Below are 22282 nucleotides of genomic sequence, written 5' to 3'. Positions count from 1 at the left end.
TCTTTTGTCGTCTCCTGTGTCACGGGTGCCTGCATGGGTTTGCCCAGAGCTGCTCTGCCCTGCTGCATACCCTGGCATATAGGTGTAATAGATCAAGGCCCAAGGCCTTTAAATCCGTAATGTATGGTGTAGTCTGGCCTCTAGATGATATTCCTAGGTTGTCACAAGATGGCTGGAGCTGTGAAGTTCTCATGCAGCCCTTTGACTTTTGTCATCACTTTCTTGCAGATGCAGACAGATTAAATCTGTGGCAGAGCGCCCCATACCAGGTGAGGGGGTTTCCTGCAGGAAGGTCAGTCACCGTTTGTTTGCGGGGCAAGTGTAACTGGTGGCTGTGTTACAGCATCGTTCTTCGTCTTTGTTTTTAGGAGGTAATGCCAGATCTCAGCAGTCAAAGTCAAGTTAGTGAGGTAAGTGGTGACCGGTGTACTGAACCGGTTGTTATTGTTTCGATGCCAAGTTCTGTCACTCTAAGCTTTAAGCATCCATTATCATTTGTGTGCTTTAGGCAGTCCCCATGTATTATGGTGAAACTCCTTGCCAACTGGCTGATGGACCTGGCTCGCCGCTGTCGTTAGCCCGCCGGAAGTATTACAGGACTCCTTGACAAAGCCTTTACCTTTTCCATTTGAACGTGCCGTCCAGGTTGCCTTCGGCAACGGCCGGGTAGTTGCAGTGAGTTGCGGAGGGAGGGAGGAGCGCGGGCCCACTCAAGTTTCGGCAATGCCACATCACCTCGTCTCCTCTTAACCCAGGTATACTCTGTGATGATGACGATGGCGTTGGCCTCAGAGCGTGGCCAAAGCGTGCGGCCTGAGGATCCCAGCCTTTTTAGGAGACGGTGAGTGGCAGAATCGACAGGTTTTGGCTGAGGTGCCACTAAGCTCATGCACTGATGTTTGTCTGGTTTTCTTTATTGTAGCTGACTAAGAGAGAACCAGCCTGGTGAAGGCACGAGCTTCCCGCATGGTGATGCAGCCTTCTTTTGCACCCGAGGCAGATTGACATCCCCAGACATCCAAGAGATAAGTTGAGACCTGTGACCCACAGTAGGGGTGAAAGCGGGGTGTTGAGTTGGGACTCACCAGGAGGTATTTTTGAGTCAGATTTGGAGGTGGGGATACCCAAGAAGGGGTATCCCTTAGGCCCCATAAAGCTTAAGTCTTGCTTTTGATCACAGTGCTGAGGTGCGCAGGGCAGAGCAGGCCTGGTACATGTCACCTGTCTATTGTGCGTTCTGTCTTCTGTGCATCTCATGTCACAGGTCTTTTGCCTTAGCCCTTTGAGATGCTTATTGCAAACGCTGGGCATTATTCTTAGCATCTCTGTTCTTGGTGTTCCTCAGTGTGGTGCCGATACCATTGATCCTTTGACTCGTGAGCTTGGAGGTGCATCAGGATCGCGTCTCTCTTCAGCGACGTTGAGTCGGGTGTCCTTTCGGGTCTTGTTCTGAGCTGCATTGTCAGCTGTGCACTGCAATGATCCATTATAGAGGATGAGGACTTTTAAGAATGTGAAGATAGCTAGAGGATTCCACCCGTCCAATTCTTGGGCATCCATCTTTGCGGTTCTTGGAATAAGCCCTTCTGTTATCATCCTCTTCTGCCAGGGTTCTTGCAGCCTTGTTGGCTCACCGTCGGTCTCGCCGTGGTCATCTCATTCCTCATTTGCTCGGTCCTTGTGATCATCTAGCCTAGAGTTTTCTCTCCTTGTTGTGTCCCCTTGTTTGTCATCTTCTGTGTCACGGGTGCCTGAGTGGGTTTGGCCCAGAGCTGCTCTGCCCTGCAGCATACTGTGGAGTATGGGTGTAATAGGACAAGGCCTGGGGATGTGGAATTTGTGGTGTAGGTTGTAGCTTGGCCTCAAGATGGTATTCCTAGACTCATACAGGATGGCTGGAGCTGTGAAGTTCTCATGCAGCTCTTTGACTTTTGTCATCACTTTCTTGCAGATGCAGACGGATTAAATCTGCGGCAGAGCGCCCCATACCGTGTGAGGGGGTTCCCACATGAAGGTCGGTCACTGTTTGTCTTTGCAGGGCAAACATAAATGGTGGCTGTCTTATAGGCTTGTTCTTTGTCTTTGTTCTTAGGCGGTAAAGCCAGATCTTAGCAGTCAAGGTCAAGTGAATGAGGTAAGAAGTCACTGGTGGAAAGAACCACTTGGTATTCCTTGGGTGCCAAGTTCTGGTACAGCTCTAAGCATCCATTGTCATTTGTGTGTTTCAGGTAGTCCCCTTGTATTACGCTGAAACTCCTCACCGACTGGCTGACAGACTTGTCTTGCCGCCCTCCTGAGTCCTCCGCAAGTATCATGGGACTCTGCGATGAAGCCTTTACCTTTTCCATGTGAAGGTACCATCCCGGTAGCCTTTGGCGACGGCCGAGGAGTTGCGGCAAGTCGGGGTGGGGGGGGGGGGGGAGCGAGGGTCCGCTCAAGTTTCAGCAATCCCGCATCACCTCCTCTCATCTTAACTCAGGTATACCCTGCGATGACGGTATCGGCCTCGGGGCGCGGCCAAAGCGTGGGGCCCAAGGACCCCGGCCTTCTTAGGAGACGGTGAGTAGTGGAACTGTTGGGGGCTTGGCCAATGTGCCACGAAGTTCGTGTACTGATGTTTGGTTTTCTTTATTGTAGCCGTCTAAAAGACAAAAGCCCGGCGATGGTAGGAGCTTCCAGGATGGTGAGGCGGTCTTCTTTTGCGTCCCAGGTGGATTCACATCTCAGGACGTCTGAGAGATAAGTCAAGGGGATGAAAGCGGAGTATCGAGTCGGGCCTCGCCGGGAGGGATTTTTGCTTCAGCTTTGGAGATGGGGATACCCAAGAAGGGGCGCCTTAGCCCACATAAAGTGAAAGTCTCACATTTGATGACAATGCTGAGGTGCGCAGGGCAGAGCAATCCGAGTGCATGTTGTGTCACTTGTCTATAGTGCATGCCATGTCTTTTGGGTGTACTGTGTCACAGGTCTTTTGCCTTAGCCCTTTGATGTGCTTGCAGTCATGCTTTCCACCCTGAGTTCTCTCTCCTTGTTGTATCCTCTCGTTTGTCATCTCCTCTGTCATGGGTGCCTGCATGGGTTTGGCCCAGAGCTGCTCTGCCCTGCAGCATACTCTGGCATATCAGTGTAATAGAACAAGGCTTGGGGACTTGAAATTTGTAATGTAGGGTGCAGTTTGTCCTCTAGTTGATATTTCTAGATTGTCACAAGATGGCTGGAGCTGTGAAGTTCTCATGCAGCCCTTTGACTTTTGTCATCACTTTCTTGCAGATGCAGACGGATTAAATCCGTGGCAGAGCGCCCCATGCCGGCTGAGGGGGTTCCCACCTGAAGGTCGGTCACTGTTTGTCTTTGCAGGGCGAACATAAATGGTGGCTGTGTTACAGGATTGTTCTTTGTCTTTGTTCTTAGGAGGTAAAGCCAGATCTCAGCAGTCAAGGTCAAGTGAATGAGGTAAGAAGTCATTGGTGGAAAGAACCACATGTTATTCCTTGGGTGCCAAGTTCTGATACAGCTCTAAGCATCCATTGTCATTTGTGTGTTTCAGGCCGTCCCACCGTCTTATGCCGTACCCCTCACCGACCGGCCGACGGACCTGTCTCGCTGCCCTCGTTAGTACTCTGTGAGTATCATGGGACTCTGTGACGAAGCCTTTACCTTTTCCATGTGAGGGTACCCTCCAGGTTGCCTTTGGCAATGGCCGAGGAGTTGCAATACGTTGGGGAGGGAGGGAGGGGGAGCGCGGGTCTGCTCAAGTTTTAGCAATGCTACATCACCCCATCTCCACTCAACTCAGCTATACCCTACAACGATGGTGTTGGCCTTGGAGCGCGGCCAGAGCGTGCGGCCTGAGGACTCCAGCCTTTTTAGGAGACGGTGAGTGGCAGAATTGATGGGTTTTGGCTGAGGTGCCACTAAGCTCATGCACTGATGTTTGTTTGGTTTTGTTTATTGTAGCTGACTAAGAGATAACCAGCCTGGTGAAGGCACCAGCTGCCTGCATGGTGAGGCGGCCGCCGTTTGCACCCGAGGCAGATTGACATCCCCAGATATCCAAGAGGTAAGTCGAGACCTGTGACCCACAGTAGGGGTGAAAGCGGGGTGTCGAGTTGGCACTCACCGGAGATATTTTTGAGTCGGATTTGGAGGTGGGGATACCCAAGAAGGGACCCCTTAGGACCCATAAAGCTTAAGTCTTGCTTTTGATCACAGTGCCGAGGTGCGCAGGGCAGAGCAGTCCCGGTACATGTCATGTGTCTATTGTGCGTTCTTTGTCTTTTGTGCATCTCATGTCACAGGTCTTTTGCCTTAGTCCTTTGAGGTGCCAAGCATGTACCTTTTCACTTTGCGGGTATTGTCCAGGCCCCCTCCAGAGTCGGATGAAGATTTGAGGTGCGCCAGGGCAGCAGTGTAGAGGAGCCCTGGGGATTAATCTTCTGGAGGGTGATAGTCATGTTTTCTGTTTTGTCGTCTTAGGTACCATGAGCCAGTGTGGAGCCGAAGTTTGGAAACGGCCAGTAAGCGATTAGCCTTTGCAGTTACGAGGGAGGGGGGCGTTGCACAAGGGGTCATTTTTGGGATGTCTCATCGCAGTCTGAAGTTTCTTTCTGAATTTTTGCAGCCTCCAAAGCAGACTACAGGGACTGTACTGATGTCCACAGCGCCCACGTGTTCTTTTCTGTCGAGGATGGATTTTTTCCTCTCATCTCTGAAAGCTAAGTGTTGGGACTCGTGGTTGGGAGAAGGGAAAAACCTTTGGAATCACAGGAGGCAATCTGAAGTTAGCTTAGAGGAGAGGGCTGTAGTGGGATGGGCCCCTTGGAAGTAAAGGGAGAGGGTTTCTCCTTAGCATCACCTGACCCTTTGCCGGGCAGAGCAGTTCCATACCCATGTTTTTGCAAGCTTTGTGCTTTGAGTCTTGATGTCATTGCAGATCTTTTTGCCTGAGGAGCCTGCCTTTGGGTCCGGAGCGGTTGCCCAGCAGTCATCACCTCTTTCTCTAGGCCTACTGAACTTCTTGAGCATCCTCTTAACAGCTTTGGCACTAACTTCTCGTAAGGAGTTGTTTCACTGTCACGTGCTATTGCCATAGAGCCGTCTTTCCTTTGGCATCATCACTTTCTGGCTCATCTTGCAGCAGGAATCTTGGGTCCATCAGGTGAAACTGCTGGGCAGTTTTAACTTCTCTCTGTGTTACGTAGTTTGTGTCTATGTTGTGTAGTTTGTGTCCACCCTCTTCTGTGTCCTAGGGCTTTGTTATGTCTTGATGCTTTATCGGCATTGTTCTGGGCCGTATTGGCAGCGGGGGGGGGGGGGTCTCTCTCCTTGTATACTTTCCCAGATTGGGCTTATTCCAGCATCTTTACATTTTTACTTTTTGAGACCAGAGGAAGTGCAGGAGATGTTCTCATCCATCTTCCTTCTCACTTTTGGTAGTGCCTTCTGTTCACGTCCTATTCCCTTAGACTTCTATATGGAGCATATTAGACCCTCCTCACGTGACCGCGGTAGTTCTGTAGGTTTTGTTGCCTTAAAGCATATCGGGCTCAAGAATTAATCTTCCAGAGAGTTATCTCAAGCCGTCGTGTCGTCTTTGCTTATATTCGGCGCACCACCTTGTCCATGTGCTCTTTGCAGTTGGAGCTGCCCTGCCCTGGCAGGGTAATGGTTAAGAAGAACAGTTATAAAACTTAAAGGTTCATATCTTTTCTATGGGGTTTTGGGTAGAAAATTTATGGGCCTAGCGTGGAGATAACTCCTAGCCTTCGGCCCCTCACTGACCGCCTCATGTTGTCTCTCAGGTCCCTGAGGTGGCTTTGGATCTCTGTGGTCACTGATGCTACCAATTTTCCCAGAATCTACCGTTTGATGTCGAGGAGCAGCAGCTGGAAGATGTGCTGAAGCATCTTCATCCGTAGAGTTTTTTGAGTAAGGGCTGCAGAACAAAGGAAGCAGGAAGCTGAAGAGTGTGTGACTGTGTGTGTCTGTGAGAGTTGTCTGTCTTTCTACTTCTGTCTGCCTGTGAGAGCATGTGTGTTGATGGGTTCTAATGTTGTATGTGAGATTTTTGCCTTTCAGGTTTTTCAACACATTTTTAAATTTTGAATTAAAAAAACCCCAGCCAGGTTTGTCCCCCCCCCCCCCCCCCCAGGTTTTTTTTCCTTCGGTCCTGGCCGGTCTGCGAGGCGACGTTCATCACCAAGGTTTGGGTGCGGACCGTGCCGGCGATGGGGTTTTGTGAGGGAGGATGATTTGGAGGCTCCTGGGAACCACATTCCCATAGAGCGCCGAGGGTTAGTGGAGCGGTCAAGATGAAAGCAAGGGTGGGTTTGTGTGTAAGCTAAAGGAGGTGTGGGTGGTGGATGACTGTTCTGTTCTCTACATGTTGCTGTTTTGGGTTTCTTATAACAATAAAAGAAAATGTAATAAACTTTCCAGAAACAGTAGCATTGTTTTATTGTATTGATAGGTATTTGGCTTGCATTGCCCTGTATTGTTCTGTATTGGTGTTTGCCACTGAATTTCCATGTATTGCTCCGTGTGTAAATTGGACTTTTGCCAGCATGTATATGGATTGTATTCGTACTTGTGTTTGTATATGTTATTTCCACATTTTGCTGAAGTGTAAATAAAAAAATTCAATGAAGAAAGAAGTTCCAAAGAACTCGCTCAGAACAGGGAAAGAAGAGAAAGCGCACAGACTTTCAATGCAGTACTCTAAAACCGGTGAGAGATTTAGTCTCTGTCGGAGCAAAAGCTCCTCTGGACTCAGGCCCAGAGGGAAGCCAAAGCACGGGGATTGAATTTAAACCTTTGGACAGGCTGAGATACATGAAGCCACACCAAAGTGAAATAGAAACATAGATTTTTAACTTCAGTAGAAATATATGCTAAGTGCCTTAAACATTAAAAAGCTGTAGCAGAGACCTTAAACACAGTTCTTGCTGCAGCAGTGTTACCTTTTCACAGAATTCTTTACTTTAGACAAAATATAGATAGAATTATACTGTTCATATTTTTTAGACTGTTCACATAAACAATAAGAGCCGATAGAAACTGCATACGCAAATCTGTGTAATACCTATGTAGTACTTGTGTAAGGCTTACGACTGTTAGAATCAGGCCAGGATAGGTTAAGAGAAACTAGAATCGTGTATTAATCTTATTGGTCAGTTAACAAATATAATCCACACTTCTGTAAGAAAAAATATAGAGTGTATAGTACATTGTATAGAGTGCATCAAGTATAGTGTGTATAGTATATAAAGCATATAGAGTATATGGAGCATCTAGAACATATAGAAGAGGCTGTTTTTGCCTGCTGTTGCTGCTTGGCTTTGTCATGTAGCCCCCTCTGAACTCTGCCTTCAAGAAAACTATGAGACTATGAAATAAAGAACTTAGCAGAACAGCAGCCTCCTCTGCTCCGTTACCCCGGTCCGAGAAGGAAGGGTACCCCGTCAAAAGCTCAACAAGTCTCGTATATCAAATCTCAAAAGTCACATGCATACTTATGGAACACTTTCTAGTTTAAAAAAATATTTCAAAAACCAACCCTGACAGTTTACCTGCACCTGGCATCAACTATCTATTATCTATGGAAAGGAAAGCCCGGTGCCTCAGCGTGTCAGGTGCAGACAATGAGCCGTCCAGGGAAGGAGCAGCAAATCCTTTCTGCACCTGCCCTCACACTTGGACTGGCAACAACCCCAGGTGTGAGCCGTGAGAACGATGAGGGGGCAGAGCAGCCCCAGGTGTGAGCTGTGACGGTGAGGAGAGGGCGGCTCCTGCCGGGGCCTGTTTTAGGAGGGGTTACCTCAGCTCACTTTTGCAGGGCTATGTTGGAGGAGAGGGGCTTACGGTGAGGTCCTGGGGGGGTCTCTCACGAAAGGACGGTGAGAGCATCTCACAGGGTCTGGGGGAGCACTCGGATGCAGTTAGATGCGGAGCATTGCCAAAGGAGGCGCCAGGCAGCTGCAGCTAAGCAGGTGAGCCGGTGCGTGGGTTTGCGGGGGGGGTTCTTTCTATTTTTCCCTTCCGATTTCATCTTGCCAGTCCCTCCCCCCGTGCCCTCAGAAAAAAATGGGGATTACGAGAACAAAAGGAGTTTAAATGGAGGGAAGAAACTCCTCCTTCATTATTGTCTGTGTTTGAACGAGGGGATCCCCCTTCCATTTTAAATGGAAGGGGAAAGCACAGATGTTACCATTTTATGGGTTTGAATTGAGGGTAACCCCTCCATTTTCATCAACCTAAGTTCTAAATTGAGGGGGAAGCCCTGCTGCCCCTGCTTTTTGAGGGTTTTAATGAAGGTAAAAATCGCCCTTTCCCCATCATTTGAGAGAGTTGAGGAAAACTCCTCTCTTTCTGATATCTTAGACCATTAAATAGAAAGGGAGAACACATTTATTTACCATTGTATTGGTTTGAATTGAGGTGAACACCCCCCGTTGCCTCAGTTTCAGGGGTTAAATTGAAAGAAACTCCGGCTTTTCCAGCACTTGAAAGGTTTGAATCGGAGCGTGCCACCGCATTTGAGGTCGCTTCCGGCCATGCCCCGGCACCGAATGTCTCGCGCGGGAGCACTCCCGGCCCCTGGGGAATTTCTAAGGAGGAGTGGGAATTTGGGGGCTGGGCCGCCGACAGGGACCGACGGAGCCGCGCCGGTCCGAGCCGCGCGGAGCCGAGGTGAGCGCCGCCGGGCCGGCCGGCGGGAGATGCGGCACGGAGCCGCGCCGCCCCGGGTCGTCCCGCCCGCTCCGTGCCGTCCGTGCGCGGGGCTCGGGCGCCGCCGGCTCCCCTTCGGTCAGGCGCCGGTGCCGGTGCCGTTCGGCAGGCGCCGGGGGCGGGCGGGGGTCTCCCGGCGCGGGGCCGCCCCCGCCTGCCGGAGGAGGCGCTTTCGTGCCGCGAGCCGCGCGCCGCCGGGTCCCCCTCGGCCCGGCGCCAGTGCCGCTCGGCAGGCGCCGGGGGCGGGAGGGGTCTCCCGGTGCGGGGCCGCCCCCGCCTGCCGGAGGAGCCGCTTCCGTGCCGCGAGCCGCGCTGCGCCCGGTTCCGGGAGCGCGGGGCCGTCCCCGGGCGGCGAGTGCCGCCGGTTCCGTGGGTCGCGTGGCTTTTCCGGTCCCCTCGCACCGTGGAACAGCGCCAGCCCGGAGCGAGTCCCAGCAAGGGGCACTGTAGCACGCTTGCGGCTTGTCCGCTTCATAGTTTGCTTGCAAAAAGCCACCGAAAGGAACAATGGAAAAAAACCAACCCCGATCTCCCAGGCTTTTTATCCAGGAGCTTAATTGGTATTGCTCTTTAACTGAGCCACGGCTTTAAATAATGAATGATTTAGCAGCCTCTGAGATAATCCTTGTCCCCTCTATCTTGACAAGATTAAGTTGAATTTGGCCTCTTAGGTTGTGTTTTTAGCATCTGCTGTCTGAACTAACATTTGCTGTCTCCCACTAGTTAACTTGTGCTTACATGAGTTAGTTATTGACTGCCCCTTCTTCAATCCCCCCCTTTTCTTTGGGTATTTGTAATTCTTTACAAATCTGGCATGTCTTTAAAGTAAGAACCCTTCTCTATCTTAGTTCTAAGTTTATGCTTGTGCCATGGAGCATAGGCATCTCGATTCCAGGTACATAATATCATACAACAGTAACTACTAATACAAACACTAAGTAACAATGCAATAACACAAATAGCTATTACAAACAATTGTTTAAGCCGGGTAAGTTGGGTAACCATGCTGTAAGTTTGTCTCATACCTCCTCAAACCTTCAAGAACTGTAATCTAAGGTGATCTGATGCAATGTTCGCTTTGGATAAATAATTTTAACAGTTTTCTGGGTATGATTATGAGACCCTTTATCCTAGCCCACCCATCTGTGCTCATTTGTCCCTTGTCTTCTTGTATCCAATTTAAATCATCGGTGTCATATGGTGTTTTTTTTTTTTTTTTTTTTTTTTTTTTTTTAAACTTATAAGGATGCTAGAAGGAATTAGAGCTAGGGCTTGGATCTGAACCCCACTGGCCACTGCCTTTGCTGTTTTGTCTGCCATAGCATTTCCCAGTTCAGGGATAGCGTTACCCTGGGACTGTCCCTTACAATGCATTATAGCCACTTTTGAAGGTTTTACCACTGCTTCCAGTAACTGTACAATTTCAGTAGCGTGCTTGATTTCTTCTGTGAGGTTAATAAACCCCTTTCTTTCCAGATAGCCCTGTGAGTGTGTACCACCCCAAAAGTATACCTCGACTCAGTCCAAATGTTGATAGGTTTTTCTTCGGCCAATGCCAAGGCTCGAGTTAGGGCTATTATTTCAGCCTTTTGAGCTGATGTCCCCACAGGTAACGGTTTTGCCTCAATGACAGCGTCTGTGGTTGTAGCTGCATACCCAGCAAGCCGCTTACCATTCTTGACGTAACCGCTCCCATCGGTGAACCAGTTTGCTGCATTTTCTAGCGGAGAGTCCTTTAGGTCCAGCCAGCCGGAGTAAACCGCCTCCACGGTTTTGATGCAGTCATGTCTTACAGGCTCCTCAGCAGCCTTGCCCTGGAGGTAAGCTGCTGGGTTTAAAACGTTAGTTACTTGGATACTCACATCCTTCAATTCTGCCAGGACAGCCTGGTATTTGAGAAAGCGAGATGGGGTTAACCGGTGATTTTCTTTCTGTGTGAGCACTGCTGACACCATGTGAGGGACAAAAACAGTTATATGCTGTCCCAGTGTGAACTTGCGAGCTTCTTCTATGTTCAGGATCACGGCTGCCACTGCATGCAGGCAGGCGGGCCCTCCTTGGCTGACCACGTCCAGCTGCTTGGAGAAATAAGCCACCGGCCTTTTGTACGGTCCCAGCTTCTGTGCCAAAAGTCCCAGTGCCAGTCCTTGTCTCTCATGTGAAAACAACAGAAAAGGTTTAGTGACATCTAGTATGCCCAGTGCTAGAGCTTGCATCAACTCACGTTTCAGAGTTACAAATGCATTATTAGTCTCTGGTGTCCAGCATAGGTGAGTTCCCCCAGTCTCTTTTAGGAGTTGGTATAAAGGTTTCACAGTGAGTCTATAGTTGTAGATCCATAATCTACACCATCCTGTCATTCCCAGAAAAGTTCTCAGTTCTTTGGTTCTTCAGTTGGCCAGGGCATTTGACAAATTGCCTCCTTCCTGTTGTCTCTCAAGGCTCTCTCCCCTCCTGCCAGTTCATACCCCAGATATGTAACATTGTGGAGGACTAGCTGAGCCTTTTCAGGAGAGACTCTATGTCCACTTAGTCTCAGAAAATTTAAAAGACTTACAGTCCAGTTCTTGCAGTCTTCACAGGTCCTTGTTGTTATCAATAGATCATCGATGTACTGCAAGAGCGTACCTCCCCTTTCCCAAGCGGCGGCGTCCAGGCTTCCAGTTCCTCGGCTAATTGATCTCCAAATATCACGGGTCTATTTTTGAATCCTTGTGGCAACACAGTCCACGTAAGCTGGCTTTTTCTCCCTGTTCTGGGGTTTTCCCATTCAAAGGCAAAAATTTCCTGACTGCTTTCACCTAATGGCAGACAAAAGAAAACATCCTTTAAATCTAAAACTGAAAACCACACTCAGTCACTTTGTAATTTTTTGAGTAACGTGTCCTCAGGTCCTGAACTAATCAATAACTTCCATTTGGCTTTTGTACTGGTAGAATTGGGGTATTGCAGGAAGATCTACACTCTCTCAACAACTTCTGATCAATAAATTTACTAATTATTGGTTCCATTCCTACTCATGCTTCATGCCTTAGTGGATATTATTTAACTGACACTGGTTGTACCCCTTCCAGTAGTTCAATAATCACTGGGGGAGCCCGTTTTGATCTCCCTGGAATTTCAACATCTCTTACTAATGGGATCATCTGATTTGTTATTTTACTATCTATGGGTATTTCTCTCAGTCTTGTTTGTTTGGTCGGTTGTTTTTGTTTTGTTTTGTTTTTTTTCCTAGGCCTGAGTTGGTCAAAGAATGGGTTTTCCCTTTATCTAATCTTAGTGGTTTAACTTACACTTTAAAGTCCTAGTCAGGTATCTTCAGGAGGCTTCTTTGGTTGTAGCTTCTTTATACAGTTTTTGTTATAATAATATTCTTACTCTGCTGTATAATTCTATACATTATAAAGGATTAGTTTTTATGATACAAAACTAACACACAAAACATTTTCATACAAAATATTCTCATGCAAACATATCTTTACATCAGGGCTATGCTCTGTTTTCCAGGAGACAGATTATAGCACCCTTGTCATTTCATCTTGACACAAACTACAAACTGTGGCTTTATTTTTGGTGGGATTAAAAATGAAATGAATTCTCTTTCAAACTTAAGGGTTTTTTTTCTTTTTACCTCAAGTAGCCTTTTTTCTTTTGTGAATAAATTGCCTTCATCCCATTCTGCACCTACAACTGACATTGCAGAATGTGCTATAAATAGGAGGGGTGAGGAAAAGTTAAAACATCCTCTTAAGACATATGGCATGAGATTGAACAGCACTTTAGTTTGAGAGCTGGTAGAAGGCTTTTCTGTATCCCTCCTGGTTTAGGAAGGGGGATTCAATCATTTCTCATGTAGCATTTGCTTGTGTTTTGTCACGATTCTTTAATTCACTAATTAGAAAATCCAAAAAATTTAGCCAGATTATAATAATTTTGAAGCTTTCTGAGGCAGAACCGGGAGGGTTAGTCCATATTTGTAGGATTTCAAATATGTATAAATTCTTATACCAACTCTCAGGATCATATTGGTTGAAACAAATTATACATCCATAAGACCTGAGCCACACCATTTTTCAGTAAAAAGACAAAACAAGTTAGACAAAAATTAAACTCAAGAATATGTAGAATGCTTTAACTACTATTTGATCTGTCACTTGCAATGAAAACACAAACAAATTACAAACATTAACCAACCGACAATGCAAGCAATTATGGTGACACTTTCAATTTCATTGGTTTTCACACAGCTCCATCTCATGTGTTGGTAGATTCCTATAAAAGAAAAGTGAAAATTTGGCCCACTAGACCGATTATTAAAAAAGAAGTAAAACTTTATAGGGCTAACACAAAGTGACAGCGAAGCAACGGTTATCACATTTAGGTGTGATTTTGCTGCTTGCAGTTTCCTTGCTCTCAAACTGCTTGCTTTATCTTTGATGTCGGGACATTTGACATTCCTAGAAAAGAGAAAAGAAACAAACTTCCCCCAAAAAAATATGTCTGAGTGAAACAAGAGTTTAATTGCATTAACTTATTCAAGCGGAGTTTTAGTTTTTATTCTATGAAGTGCTTGTCGCACCACTTTTGTTGTCTCCCACAGGTTTTCGGTGGGGTTTCTTCCAATTGATTCTTCAGCGGAGGGAGCGAGACTGCTTTTAAAAGTTTTGCAAGAGTTGCAGTCTGTGAATCAGGCATTTGAGTCGCCTTTTTTTTTTTTTAAAATAACCAATCACATTTTTAGTAATCAATCATCTTTTAGTAACCAATTGTTCCTTATCTCAATATTTTTTTTTTTTACCAAGTCCACCCCAGGAGTAGAGAGGTGACTAACAAATTAACCAAGGAAGGACAGCAAAACATTCTCCCCATAGGTTTCTTTACAGCCCCCGCAGATGAGGCTGCATGACAAATACCTGGGCCTGCACAGGGACAACACCATCCCCACAAGGCAGCAGCTGCAGAATTGGCCGCAGGATTAGAATCTGCCAATTCTAGTTCTCCACAATAAACCACAGACCGGTGGCAGGGGAGGGTTCCCCACAAGATAGGAGCTCCGGATTCACCTCAGAACCGAAACCTGCCAATTTTGGCTTTTCACAACAAAACACAAAAGGCACAGGGGCACGGGTCCCCTCCAAACAGGAGCCTTTCAGCTCTGCACAAGCACCACATAACAGGAGCCTCGCAGCTCCGCACAAAACACCAAGCAGAAAAGGGAACTAAACACCCAAACCTATTAACCACAATGTCCACAATTCTTACAACCTCTGCCATCACCTTTGCCATTGCTTTTGCCTTTTCCTCATCTCTTCTTCCATACGCTTGCTGTACTTTTCTAACCAGCTCCTCTCAAATTTCTCACTATTCTCTGCCACTCTCCCCTTTAACATTATCTGCACTTTCCTTTTCTGGCAAGTTCTTTATTCCTGCTCTTTCTAGTCTGATACCAAGCTCTCTCCTCTGGCAGCTTGGACACCACCCACTCCATCTAGTAGAAATACAATACCACTTTCTCTCACAATTAATACATGCACACAAAGACAAGCTTTAGAACCGTTTTCTCACACTTAACACGGGATTTCAAAAGGGAAATCAGATGGAGCTATATCAGAAAGGCGTTGGGGGTCTGCATGTTTTCAATTCAATAGCTAAAATCTTTCTCCTCTAAAATCCACCCCCTTTGGACAGTAAGGTTGAATTCCAAACCGACAGTTTATGTGATTTATGCTCATTCGCTCTTTGCCAAACGCTTCGCTTTCCTCCGGTCGAGCCCGTCGCCGGGGTACGGAACCGCAGATAGAGCCTCTCACTCGCTTTGTACTTTGACAGCACGTCTCATCCACTCTCACTCACACAGCAGCAGAATAGCGACAGACAAAACAAAAATAGCAGTACAATAGCACACGCCAGTGGGGTCCAGCCCCTTAAAGGTACCTTTCCCAGTGGGGTCCAACCCCTTTGAAAGTCGGGGTCCAACCCCTTAAAAGTACTTTTTTTTCTTGCCCAGGACTAATTTTGGGAGACCCAGTCTTCTTCGGGACTTTCAACCCACCCTCAGGGACTCGAACCCTGGACCTGCAGGTATTTCTGTGTTTAAAAGGAATAGCAAATACCTTAATTTGGTGCAGATGGTCCTTGTCCGCCCCCGCCGCGAGCCAAAGGACAGCCGAGCTCCCCCTGAAAATTCAGGGTCGCGACCGGGAGGTCCGCTTACCCCTGGATCCGGCAGCCGGGCAGAGAGGGTCCCATCTCGGGGCACCAGATGAATCGCGCCGCAGCCGGGCCAGGAGATTGGCTTGAAATTGGGGGTCACGAATTGGTCTGGATTTGATGATTCTGCATGAGATGTCATGGAAATGAAACTCTTGGATATTTCTGAGACGTACCTGGGGACACTCCAGGCGGTTTCATGTCTCAGCCATACCCAGAGTGACACAGGCTTCTGAGCTGCACTGAAATAACTGAATTGTAAATAAGTAAATTTACTTACCCAATTCCCTTTGGTCCCAGTGGAGACCTTCACAACAAGAGACAATTACTTGTAATTAGTTTCTTGGCTGTGCAGCTATAAAAACTCCCTGAGACTCCCTGAAACTTTGTCCTTGGAATTTAAGTCAGTCCTTCTGACTGGTGTATCCAAACTAAAACTGTTCCCAAACCCTGTTTTTGCAGACCCAGGAAACTCGGGAGATTCTGCACTTTCACTACACCACCTGGCCCGACTTTGGGGTCCCAGAGTCGCCGGCCTCGTTCCTGAATTTCCCGTTCAAGGTGCGGGAGTCGGGCTCGCCGAGCCCCGGGCACGGCCCGGTCGCGGTGCACTGCAGCGCTGGCATCGGGAGGTCGGGCACCTTCTGCCTGGTGGACACCTGTCTGCTGCTGGTAAGGGCCACCTGCAGGGCCACCTCTCCTGCACAGGCACCTTCAGGGGAGCTTTGGTGCAGCCTTAAAGGAGCTGGAGCAGGGGCTGGAGGGGTTCCCTGTGATTTCCTGTTGTTTTACTCTGCTGTTTTGGGAGTGTATTCCAAGGCAGGTCTCATTCCTAAGTGGCCATTTTGAGTTAGGGGAAGAAAAGTCTCCAGTTTTCAGACTGATTCGCAAAGACAGGCTTTGCTTTCAGGGAAAGCAGCATTTTTGAGGCCCAGTGTTTTCCCCTGTGTGTTTTTGGAGACCCAGTAAAGAGCCGTTGATACCAATTATATGTGAGTTCATTCGTTCTGTAATGTGGAGGGTGGTGTGAAGGCCTTACCACAAAGTGAGTCATTGTAGTGAACCTCATCAGAGCAGAAAACATGTTTCACGTTTTTATCTGCAGATGGACAAACGGAAAGACCCTTCTTCCGTGGACGTTAAGCAGGTTCTCCTGGAAATGAGGAAGTACAGGATGGGGCTCATCCAGACTGCAGATCAGCTCCGGTTCTCCTACTTAGCTGTTATTGAAGGGGCAAAATTCATCATGGGAGATGCTTCAGTGCAAGTAAGTGCTCCTGGCCGCTCCCAGGGAACTGCAGCAAGTGGGTGGAAGGAACAGGATGGAAAGAAGCTTCAAATGTGGTGCTTGCTTCAGCTTCAGTACATGTTTATGTTATGGGGCTTTTAGGTACAGTGCTTTACAATCTGTCACAACCTAAAGTGCTGTGTTTTATTTATTTCCAAAAGTACCTGTGATGTAGCAGGTGCCTCCTGTGCTTTCCAGCACAGTGACTGGGGTGGAGCTGCTGCATCAGCCTCCCCTGACATTTCAGACAGTACAAGTTTTCTAATATGCCTGAAGTTTAAGTGTCATGATTAAATTAATCAGGGTTTTTTATGGTAAGCAGAACTCTAGCAAAATAGATTTTATTTTGTGCTGCTTAGGTTTTTTAGAAGCAGATGGGAATTTCTTGCTTTTATGGCCAATATGTTTTGTGTAGTGGATGTAGCTTGGGCTTGGAGTTCTTGTGTTTTTCTTGCCTTTTTTTCAATTCTGCCAAGCCTCCAGATCTGTGTAATTCCCTTGCCAAACTATCCTCCTCCCCAACAGTGCAGCGCTTGTTCCCTTACACCTTTAGTTCATTGTGGAAAGCATTTATTTCAGTGAACAAATGTTGTTGTGGCAGGTGCAGCGAAAAGCAGAAGAATTCTCGGTAAGTTCATCTCGGAGACCTCAAGTGCCGGCCAAAACCTCGCCACATTCTGCCGTGACGCCACCGAGGGAGGAAAGAGCGTGAGGTGCAAAGCCCCGAGCAGAGCGGTAGGAAACGGAAGGACCGAAGAGTCGGGCTAGGTACGGATTTAAACCGGGCCAGGTATAGGAACTGCAGAGCAGGAAGAGTCATTTAGCTGGAATTAATTTGTTTCAGGAAGCGTCTCATCATATAGTCTGTAATTTAACAGTTCCCATGCCAGGAACTGTTAATCGTAGCGGAAGACAGCAAACGAAGCCTAGAGACTCGACTGGGATGCCCCAGGTCCCTGCCAGGCGCAGATTACAAAAAACCAAACCCCGAGGTTACAAAAACAGTAAAAGCTCATCATACAAAACACAGGGAAAAAAAAAAAAAGCCTACAAATACACCAAAAAAACAGCCTACAGAAAAATTTTGTTCTTTGTTTTGTTTGTTATTTGTCTGGTATTTTGGAACAAAATACCAGAATAACCTAGTTCAAAATCATAGAAACCCAAATTTCAAAATACCAGAAAAACAGTTTCAAACAACCACAATACCCAGTTCCAAAATATTAAAATAGCCTAGTTTCAAAATACCAGAACACCACGTTCAGAGGTAGCAAAGTAACCCAGTTTCAAATTGCCAGAACATGTTCAGAAATACCAAAGTAACCCAGTTACAAATTACCAAGTTCCAAAATACCAAAGTTACCCGGTTTCCAAATATCAGAATACCAGGTTCCAAAATACCAAACTAATTCCATTTCAAAACAACAGAATATCAAGTTCCAAAATATCAAAATGACCCCGTTTCCAAATATCAAATTGTAAAATACCGATTTTCAGATGTCTTGTACAGGCAGGATTCCCAAACCCACAAAAATGCAGTATTGTCAAAATGGGATCTGTGCTACCAAAATGGGTATTTTCTCCTCTGAAAAGCTTTCTCATAATGACCATCAATAGATGCATTTTTTTAAATTGTACAGCCAGATGTACAATAAGACTTTTACTTCAAAAAGCCAACACTCGTAGTAGTTTTCTGCTTAGATCGTGTCCGCAAGCATCGGCATTTGGGCCGGAGAGCTGCGGGTGGGATCAAGGGATAGAGTAAACCCTCTCCCTGCAGATACACGAGGAAAGACCGAGTAGCAGGGAAAGGGAGTATTTATAAACAATATCAATATTTCACCGAAATTCAGGGCGGACCGGTGACGGGGGCGCTCGGGTTCGGTCCGGGCCTGCCGGGACGGGCCATAAACAACCCGGCCGAACCCTCGACCCCCTCGAGGAACACGTCAAACACTTCAAAGGAAACGGAAGTCAGTAACAATTATGGAAGAACCATTACCGGTAATCGCTTGCGATCGGCAGGGAATTTCCTCGGTAAGTACAAGCCTAGGACATAGGGAATTTTGGAGGCGGGATCCCAATTTTGGCTACGTGCACCCGGACGAGAAGGCCGGTCCTTTTCCACGGAAAGGAAAGCCCCACACCCCGGCGTTTCGGGGGCGGACAACGGCCCACGTAGGGGAGGGAACGACCGGCAGGACCTTTCTCCGCCTCATCCCCCCGCTCCGAGGTGCGGCAGCACCGAGCGCGACCGGCGTGGATGAGGAGGGGGCGGCTCTGCCAGAGGTCGCTTTCAGAGGGTTCCCGAGGCACACCTACACGGGGAGCTGCCGGTCGAGAGGGGCCAACGGAGGCGTCCCGAGAGACGCTTCGGGAACAACGGTCGCAGCGCTCCGCAGGAGCCGGGGAGCGGCCGGATGCACCCGGGTAAGGAGCATCGCTTCAAGAAAACACCCAGGGAAAAGCTCTTGTGCCAAGGGGCAGCACCTGAGCGGGCAGGGCAGTATGTGAGGTCCCTTTCATCTCCCCCTTTTCCATCATTGTAAGGTTTAAATTGAGGGGGAAGCCCAGTTCTCCCTCCTTTCTAAGGGTTTGAATTGAGGAAAAATCCCCCTTTTTCCAGCACCAGAGAGTTTTAAAGTGAGGAAAACCCCTCTTTTCCCAATAGGTTAGGGGATTAAATTGAAGGGGAGAAGCCATTAATTTGCCATTGTATCGGTTCAAGTGGAGGCAACTCCCGCCCGTTCCCTCATTTTAAAGACTTCAGTCAAAGAAAGCTCTCCCTTTTTGAGCATTTTAAGGATTTAAATTGCATCTCAGGGTGCTCCTACCCAAGCCCCGGTACCGAACGTCATACGGGAGCGAGCCCCGCACGGACGTAACCCTAATAGCAGCTAGGAGGGTATTAAGAAGTCTTATTTTTATTTATAATGTATATAGCCTTAATTAGAGGTCCCAAGGAGAGTTACATCGTTAATAAAATTACTATTCTTCTCTACCCTACTAAGCCACAGGTGGAGTACTACTCAGTAATTACTAGGGAATAATTATGCAACTTAACAACAAATTACCTAGCTGAGTTCCCAAAACACAAAGTTTGATTTCTTACCGGCCGGCCACCCTTTTGCTCAATATAAAAGCAAAAAAAGAAAGCATCGTCGTTTCCCTGAAGAGTTTCCTACCAAGCCCTTTACTCACCTCAAATTTAAGTCAGAGGAGCCAAACAGTGGCAACTCCTAGGAGGGCTTTTATACCTTGCAGGATTTGGCTCCTCCCTTTTCCCTGGGCATCATGGGAACGAGGGGCGGACCCGGCCAGGGGTATATTAAGCCCAGGCTTTTGCAAGGGGAGTCATTCCCTCTCTGGGAGTGAGTGGGGTAAGAGCTCTCCTCTCATTTCAGTGATGGGGATCTTTCTGCTTATCTCAGCTTGCTTTCAGCAGGCTCTTTTAGCCTCTAAAGCAACAGAGGCTTTGAAGACATTGGGAAGAGGATACCATTGAATACAGGTAATATTTAAGTTCACTCATTTGGGTTACATGTTTAGGGTTGGTAAGGTGGTTTTATAATTTCTGGTTTTGTGCTAAGGTTTTTTTTTTTTGGAGCAGTGCAACTTCCTGCTATTCCAGGTTGTGTTGAGTGGGATACTTCAAATTTTTTCAGTGAATTCATTGTGTCCAAAAAGGGATCTACCTCGTGCCGTAGATGGTGTCCGAGATTGAGGCTTCCGATAGGGAAGTTGAGGATTGCGACCGGGAGAGGGAGGACGAGCAGGGTAGCGGGTTAGGAGTTACAGCAGGGGGCTTTTGAAGGCGGCACGGTGTATTTGGGAGCCGCTTAAGGCCTTTCCATAAGCATAGCAGCCGCATTTACAAGTTTTATGGCATGCAAACACATCCCATGCATTTATGGAAACGCCTTGTAACTCTGTCCCTTGCTACCCTGGGTGCCTATCACAATAGCAGCCGCAGCCTTAGACTAGGGATAAAGCTAGGGCCTTGAGAATCTAGGGGCACTTAGGAGCGAAGCGAGCTGCCGACTTGTTGCGATTTGCCACTAAACTCATAGTTTGATCTTGGTTTTCTTTATTGTATCTGACTAAGAGACAACAGCCCAGCGACAGCAGGACCTTCCCGGGTAGCGAGAGCCAGCCCTCTTTTTGCACCCGAGGCACGTTCGCATCCCCGGACATCCGAGAGATAAGTCGAGGGCTCTGACCTACGGAGGGGATGAAAGCGGGGTGTCGGGTTGGAACTTGCCGGGAGGGATTTTTGAATTAGCTTTGGAGATGGAGATATCCAAGAAGGGGCCCCTTAGCCCACATAAAGGGAAGTCTCGCTTTTGATCGCAATGCCGATGTGCGCAGGGCAGAGCAATCCCGGTGCGTGTCGTGTCACCTGTCTATTGTTACGTTCTGTGTCTTTTGGGCATCTTGTGTCTCGTGTCTTCTGCCTTAGCCCTTTGATGTGCTTGCAGTCGTTCTTTTTGCAGAGAGTTTTCTGTCCTTGTCGTGTCTCCTCATTTGTCATCTCCTGTGTCACGGGTGCTTGCACGGGTTTGGCCCGGAGCTGCTCCGCCCTGCCGCATAGTCTGGCACATAGGTGTAATAGAACAAGGCCTGGGGACTTGAAATTTGTAATGTAGGTTGTAGCTGGGCTCTAGATGATATTCCTAAATTCACACGAGATGGTCGGAGCCGTGAAATTCTCATGCAGCCCTTTGACTTTTGTCATCGCTTTCTTTCAGATGCAGATGGATTAAATCTGTGGCAGAGCGCCCCATACCGGGTGAGGGGATTCCCGCAGGAAGGTCAGTAACTGTTTGTCTGTGCTGGGCAAGTGTAAATGATGGCTATGTTATAGCACCGTTCTTTGTCTTTTTCTTTTAGGAGATAAAGCCAGATCTCAGCAGTCAAGGTCAAGTTAGTGAGGTAAGCGGTGACCGGTGGAAGGAAAAAGTTGTTATCGCTCGGGTGCCGAGTGCCGGTACTCTAAACTTTAAGCGGCCATCGTCATTTGCGTGTTTTGAGCAGTCCACTTGTATTATGCCAAATCCCCTCACCGACCGGCCGACAGAGCCGGCTCGCCGCCCTCGTGAGCCCTCCCAAAGTGTTATGGGACTCTGCAATGAAGCCTTTACATTTTCTGATGTTTTGGTTTTCTTTGTTGTAGCTGACTAGGAGATGGCAGGAACTTCCCGGACAGCGAGGTAGCCTTATTTTGCACCCGAGGCGGATTCACATCCCGGACGTCCGAGAGATAAGTCGAGGGTTACGACCCACCGAGGGGATGAGAGCAGGGTGCCGGGTCGGGCCTCGCCGGGAGGGATTTTTGAGTCAGCTTTGAAGGTGGGAATGTCCAAGAAGGGGCCCCTTAGCTCGCATAAAGGGCAAGTCTCACTTTTGATCACAATGCCGAGGCGGGCAGAGCAGTCCCGGTGCGTGTCGTGTCACTTGTCTGTTGTATGTTCTGTGTCTTTTGGGCATCTTGTGTCTTAGGTCTTTTTCCTTAGCCCTTCGAGGGGCCAGCTTATCGGAAATGCCAGGCATCATCCTTAGCATCCGCGTTCCTCGGCCGGGTGCCGATACCGTCGGAGCTTTGACCGACGAGCTTGGATGCACATTGGAATCGCATCTCCCTTCAGAGGCATTGAGTCAGAGGTCTTTTATGGTCTTGTTCTGAGCTATATTCACAGCTGTGCACCGCAGTTATCCATTACAGAGGATTAGGACTTGTCAGAATGCAAAGAGCGGTAGAGGATTCTGACCGGACGATTCTCGGGCATCCATCTTTGCGGTTCTCGGAATAAGCCCTTCCGTTAGCATCTTCTTCGAGCCTCGTCGGTCTCGCCGAGATCATCTCGCTCCGCATTCTCTCGGTCCTTGCGGTCATTCCTCTTGCCAGAGTTTTCTCTCTTCATCGCATCTCCTCGTTTGTCATTTCCTGTGTCACGGGTGCCTGCATGGGTTTGGCCCGGAGCTGCTCTGCCCCGCCGTGTAGTCTGGTGTATAGGTGCAGTAGGACAAGTCCCAAGGCCTTGAAATCTGTAATATAGG

The 22282-nt window shown here is 48.0% G+C and overlaps 1 protein-coding gene and 2 long non-coding RNA genes across 11 annotated transcripts; all 3 read left to right on the top strand.

Moving 5' to 3' along the window:
• The first annotated feature begins 2453 nt into the window (after positions 1 to 2453).
• Positions 2454 to 6961, top strand: LOC138121787 (uncharacterized). Of its 8 annotated transcripts, none has more exons than XR_011156259.1 (12): positions 2456 to 2559; positions 2638 to 2882; positions 3271 to 3333; positions 3412 to 3453; positions 3548 to 3622; positions 3797 to 3876; positions 3958 to 4060; positions 4299 to 4392; positions 4477 to 4517; positions 4622 to 5158; positions 5566 to 5696; positions 5802 to 6143. It is a non-coding gene; the product is annotated as an uncharacterized lncRNA (long non-coding RNA). The 8 variants fall into 8 exon arrangements; XR_011156263.1 differs by adding an exon at positions 6152 to 6961 and having other exon boundaries at positions 2457 to 2559; positions 5566 to 5928; XR_011156261.1 differs by having other exon boundaries at positions 2454 to 2559; positions 4601 to 5158; positions 5566 to 6143.
• Positions 6962 to 7792: 831 nt separating this feature from the next.
• Positions 7793 to 19591, top strand: LOC138121796 (tyrosine-protein phosphatase non-receptor type 1-like). Of its 2 annotated transcripts, none has more exons than XM_069035634.1 (6): positions 7793 to 7988; positions 8460 to 8688; positions 14735 to 14808; positions 15406 to 15609; positions 16043 to 16204; positions 16827 to 19591. In XM_069035634.1, the coding sequence occupies exons 2-6, from the start codon at positions 8553 to 8555 to the stop codon at positions 16935 to 16937; spliced, it is 687 nt and encodes a 228-aa protein (XP_068891735.1). In that variant the 5' UTR covers positions 7793 to 7988; positions 8460 to 8552; the 3' UTR covers positions 16938 to 19591. The 2 variants fall into 2 exon arrangements, with proteins under 2 accessions (XP_068891735.1, XP_068891734.1); XM_069035633.1 differs by having other exon boundaries at positions 7796 to 7988; positions 15400 to 15609; positions 16827 to 19590.
• Positions 19592 to 20441: 850 nt separating this feature from the next.
• On the top strand, positions 20442 to 21542 carry LOC138121797 (uncharacterized). The gene is made up of 3 exons (XR_011156265.1): positions 20442 to 21036; positions 21116 to 21157; positions 21399 to 21542. It is a non-coding gene; the product is annotated as an uncharacterized lncRNA (long non-coding RNA).
• The last annotated feature ends 740 nt before the right edge of the window (positions 21543 to 22282 follow it).

The sequence above is a fragment of the Aphelocoma coerulescens genome, chromosome 22 (genome assembly GCF_041296385.1).
Source record: "Aphelocoma coerulescens isolate FSJ_1873_10779 chromosome 22, UR_Acoe_1.0, whole genome shotgun sequence".
In the NCBI taxonomy this organism is placed as follows: Eukaryota; Metazoa; Chordata; class Aves; order Passeriformes; family Corvidae; genus Aphelocoma; species Aphelocoma coerulescens.
Note: the sequence above shows the minus strand (reverse complement) of the source record. Positions and strands in the feature narration are given on the sequence as shown.

Coding starts and splice junctions, on each gene's coding strand:
- LOC138121796 (XM_069035633.1), top strand. CDS start 8,553: ATGCCCCGGCACCGAATGTCTCGCGCGGGAGCACTCCCGGCCCCTGGG. Junction 8,689..14,734: donor CCGAGCCGCGCGGAGCCGAG/GTGAGCGCCGCC, acceptor TTTCTTGCCCAG/GACTAATTTTGGGAGACCCA. Junction 15,610..16,042: donor TGGACACCTGTCTGCTGCTG/GTAAGGGCCACC, acceptor TTTTATCTGCAG/ATGGACAAACGGAAAGACCC.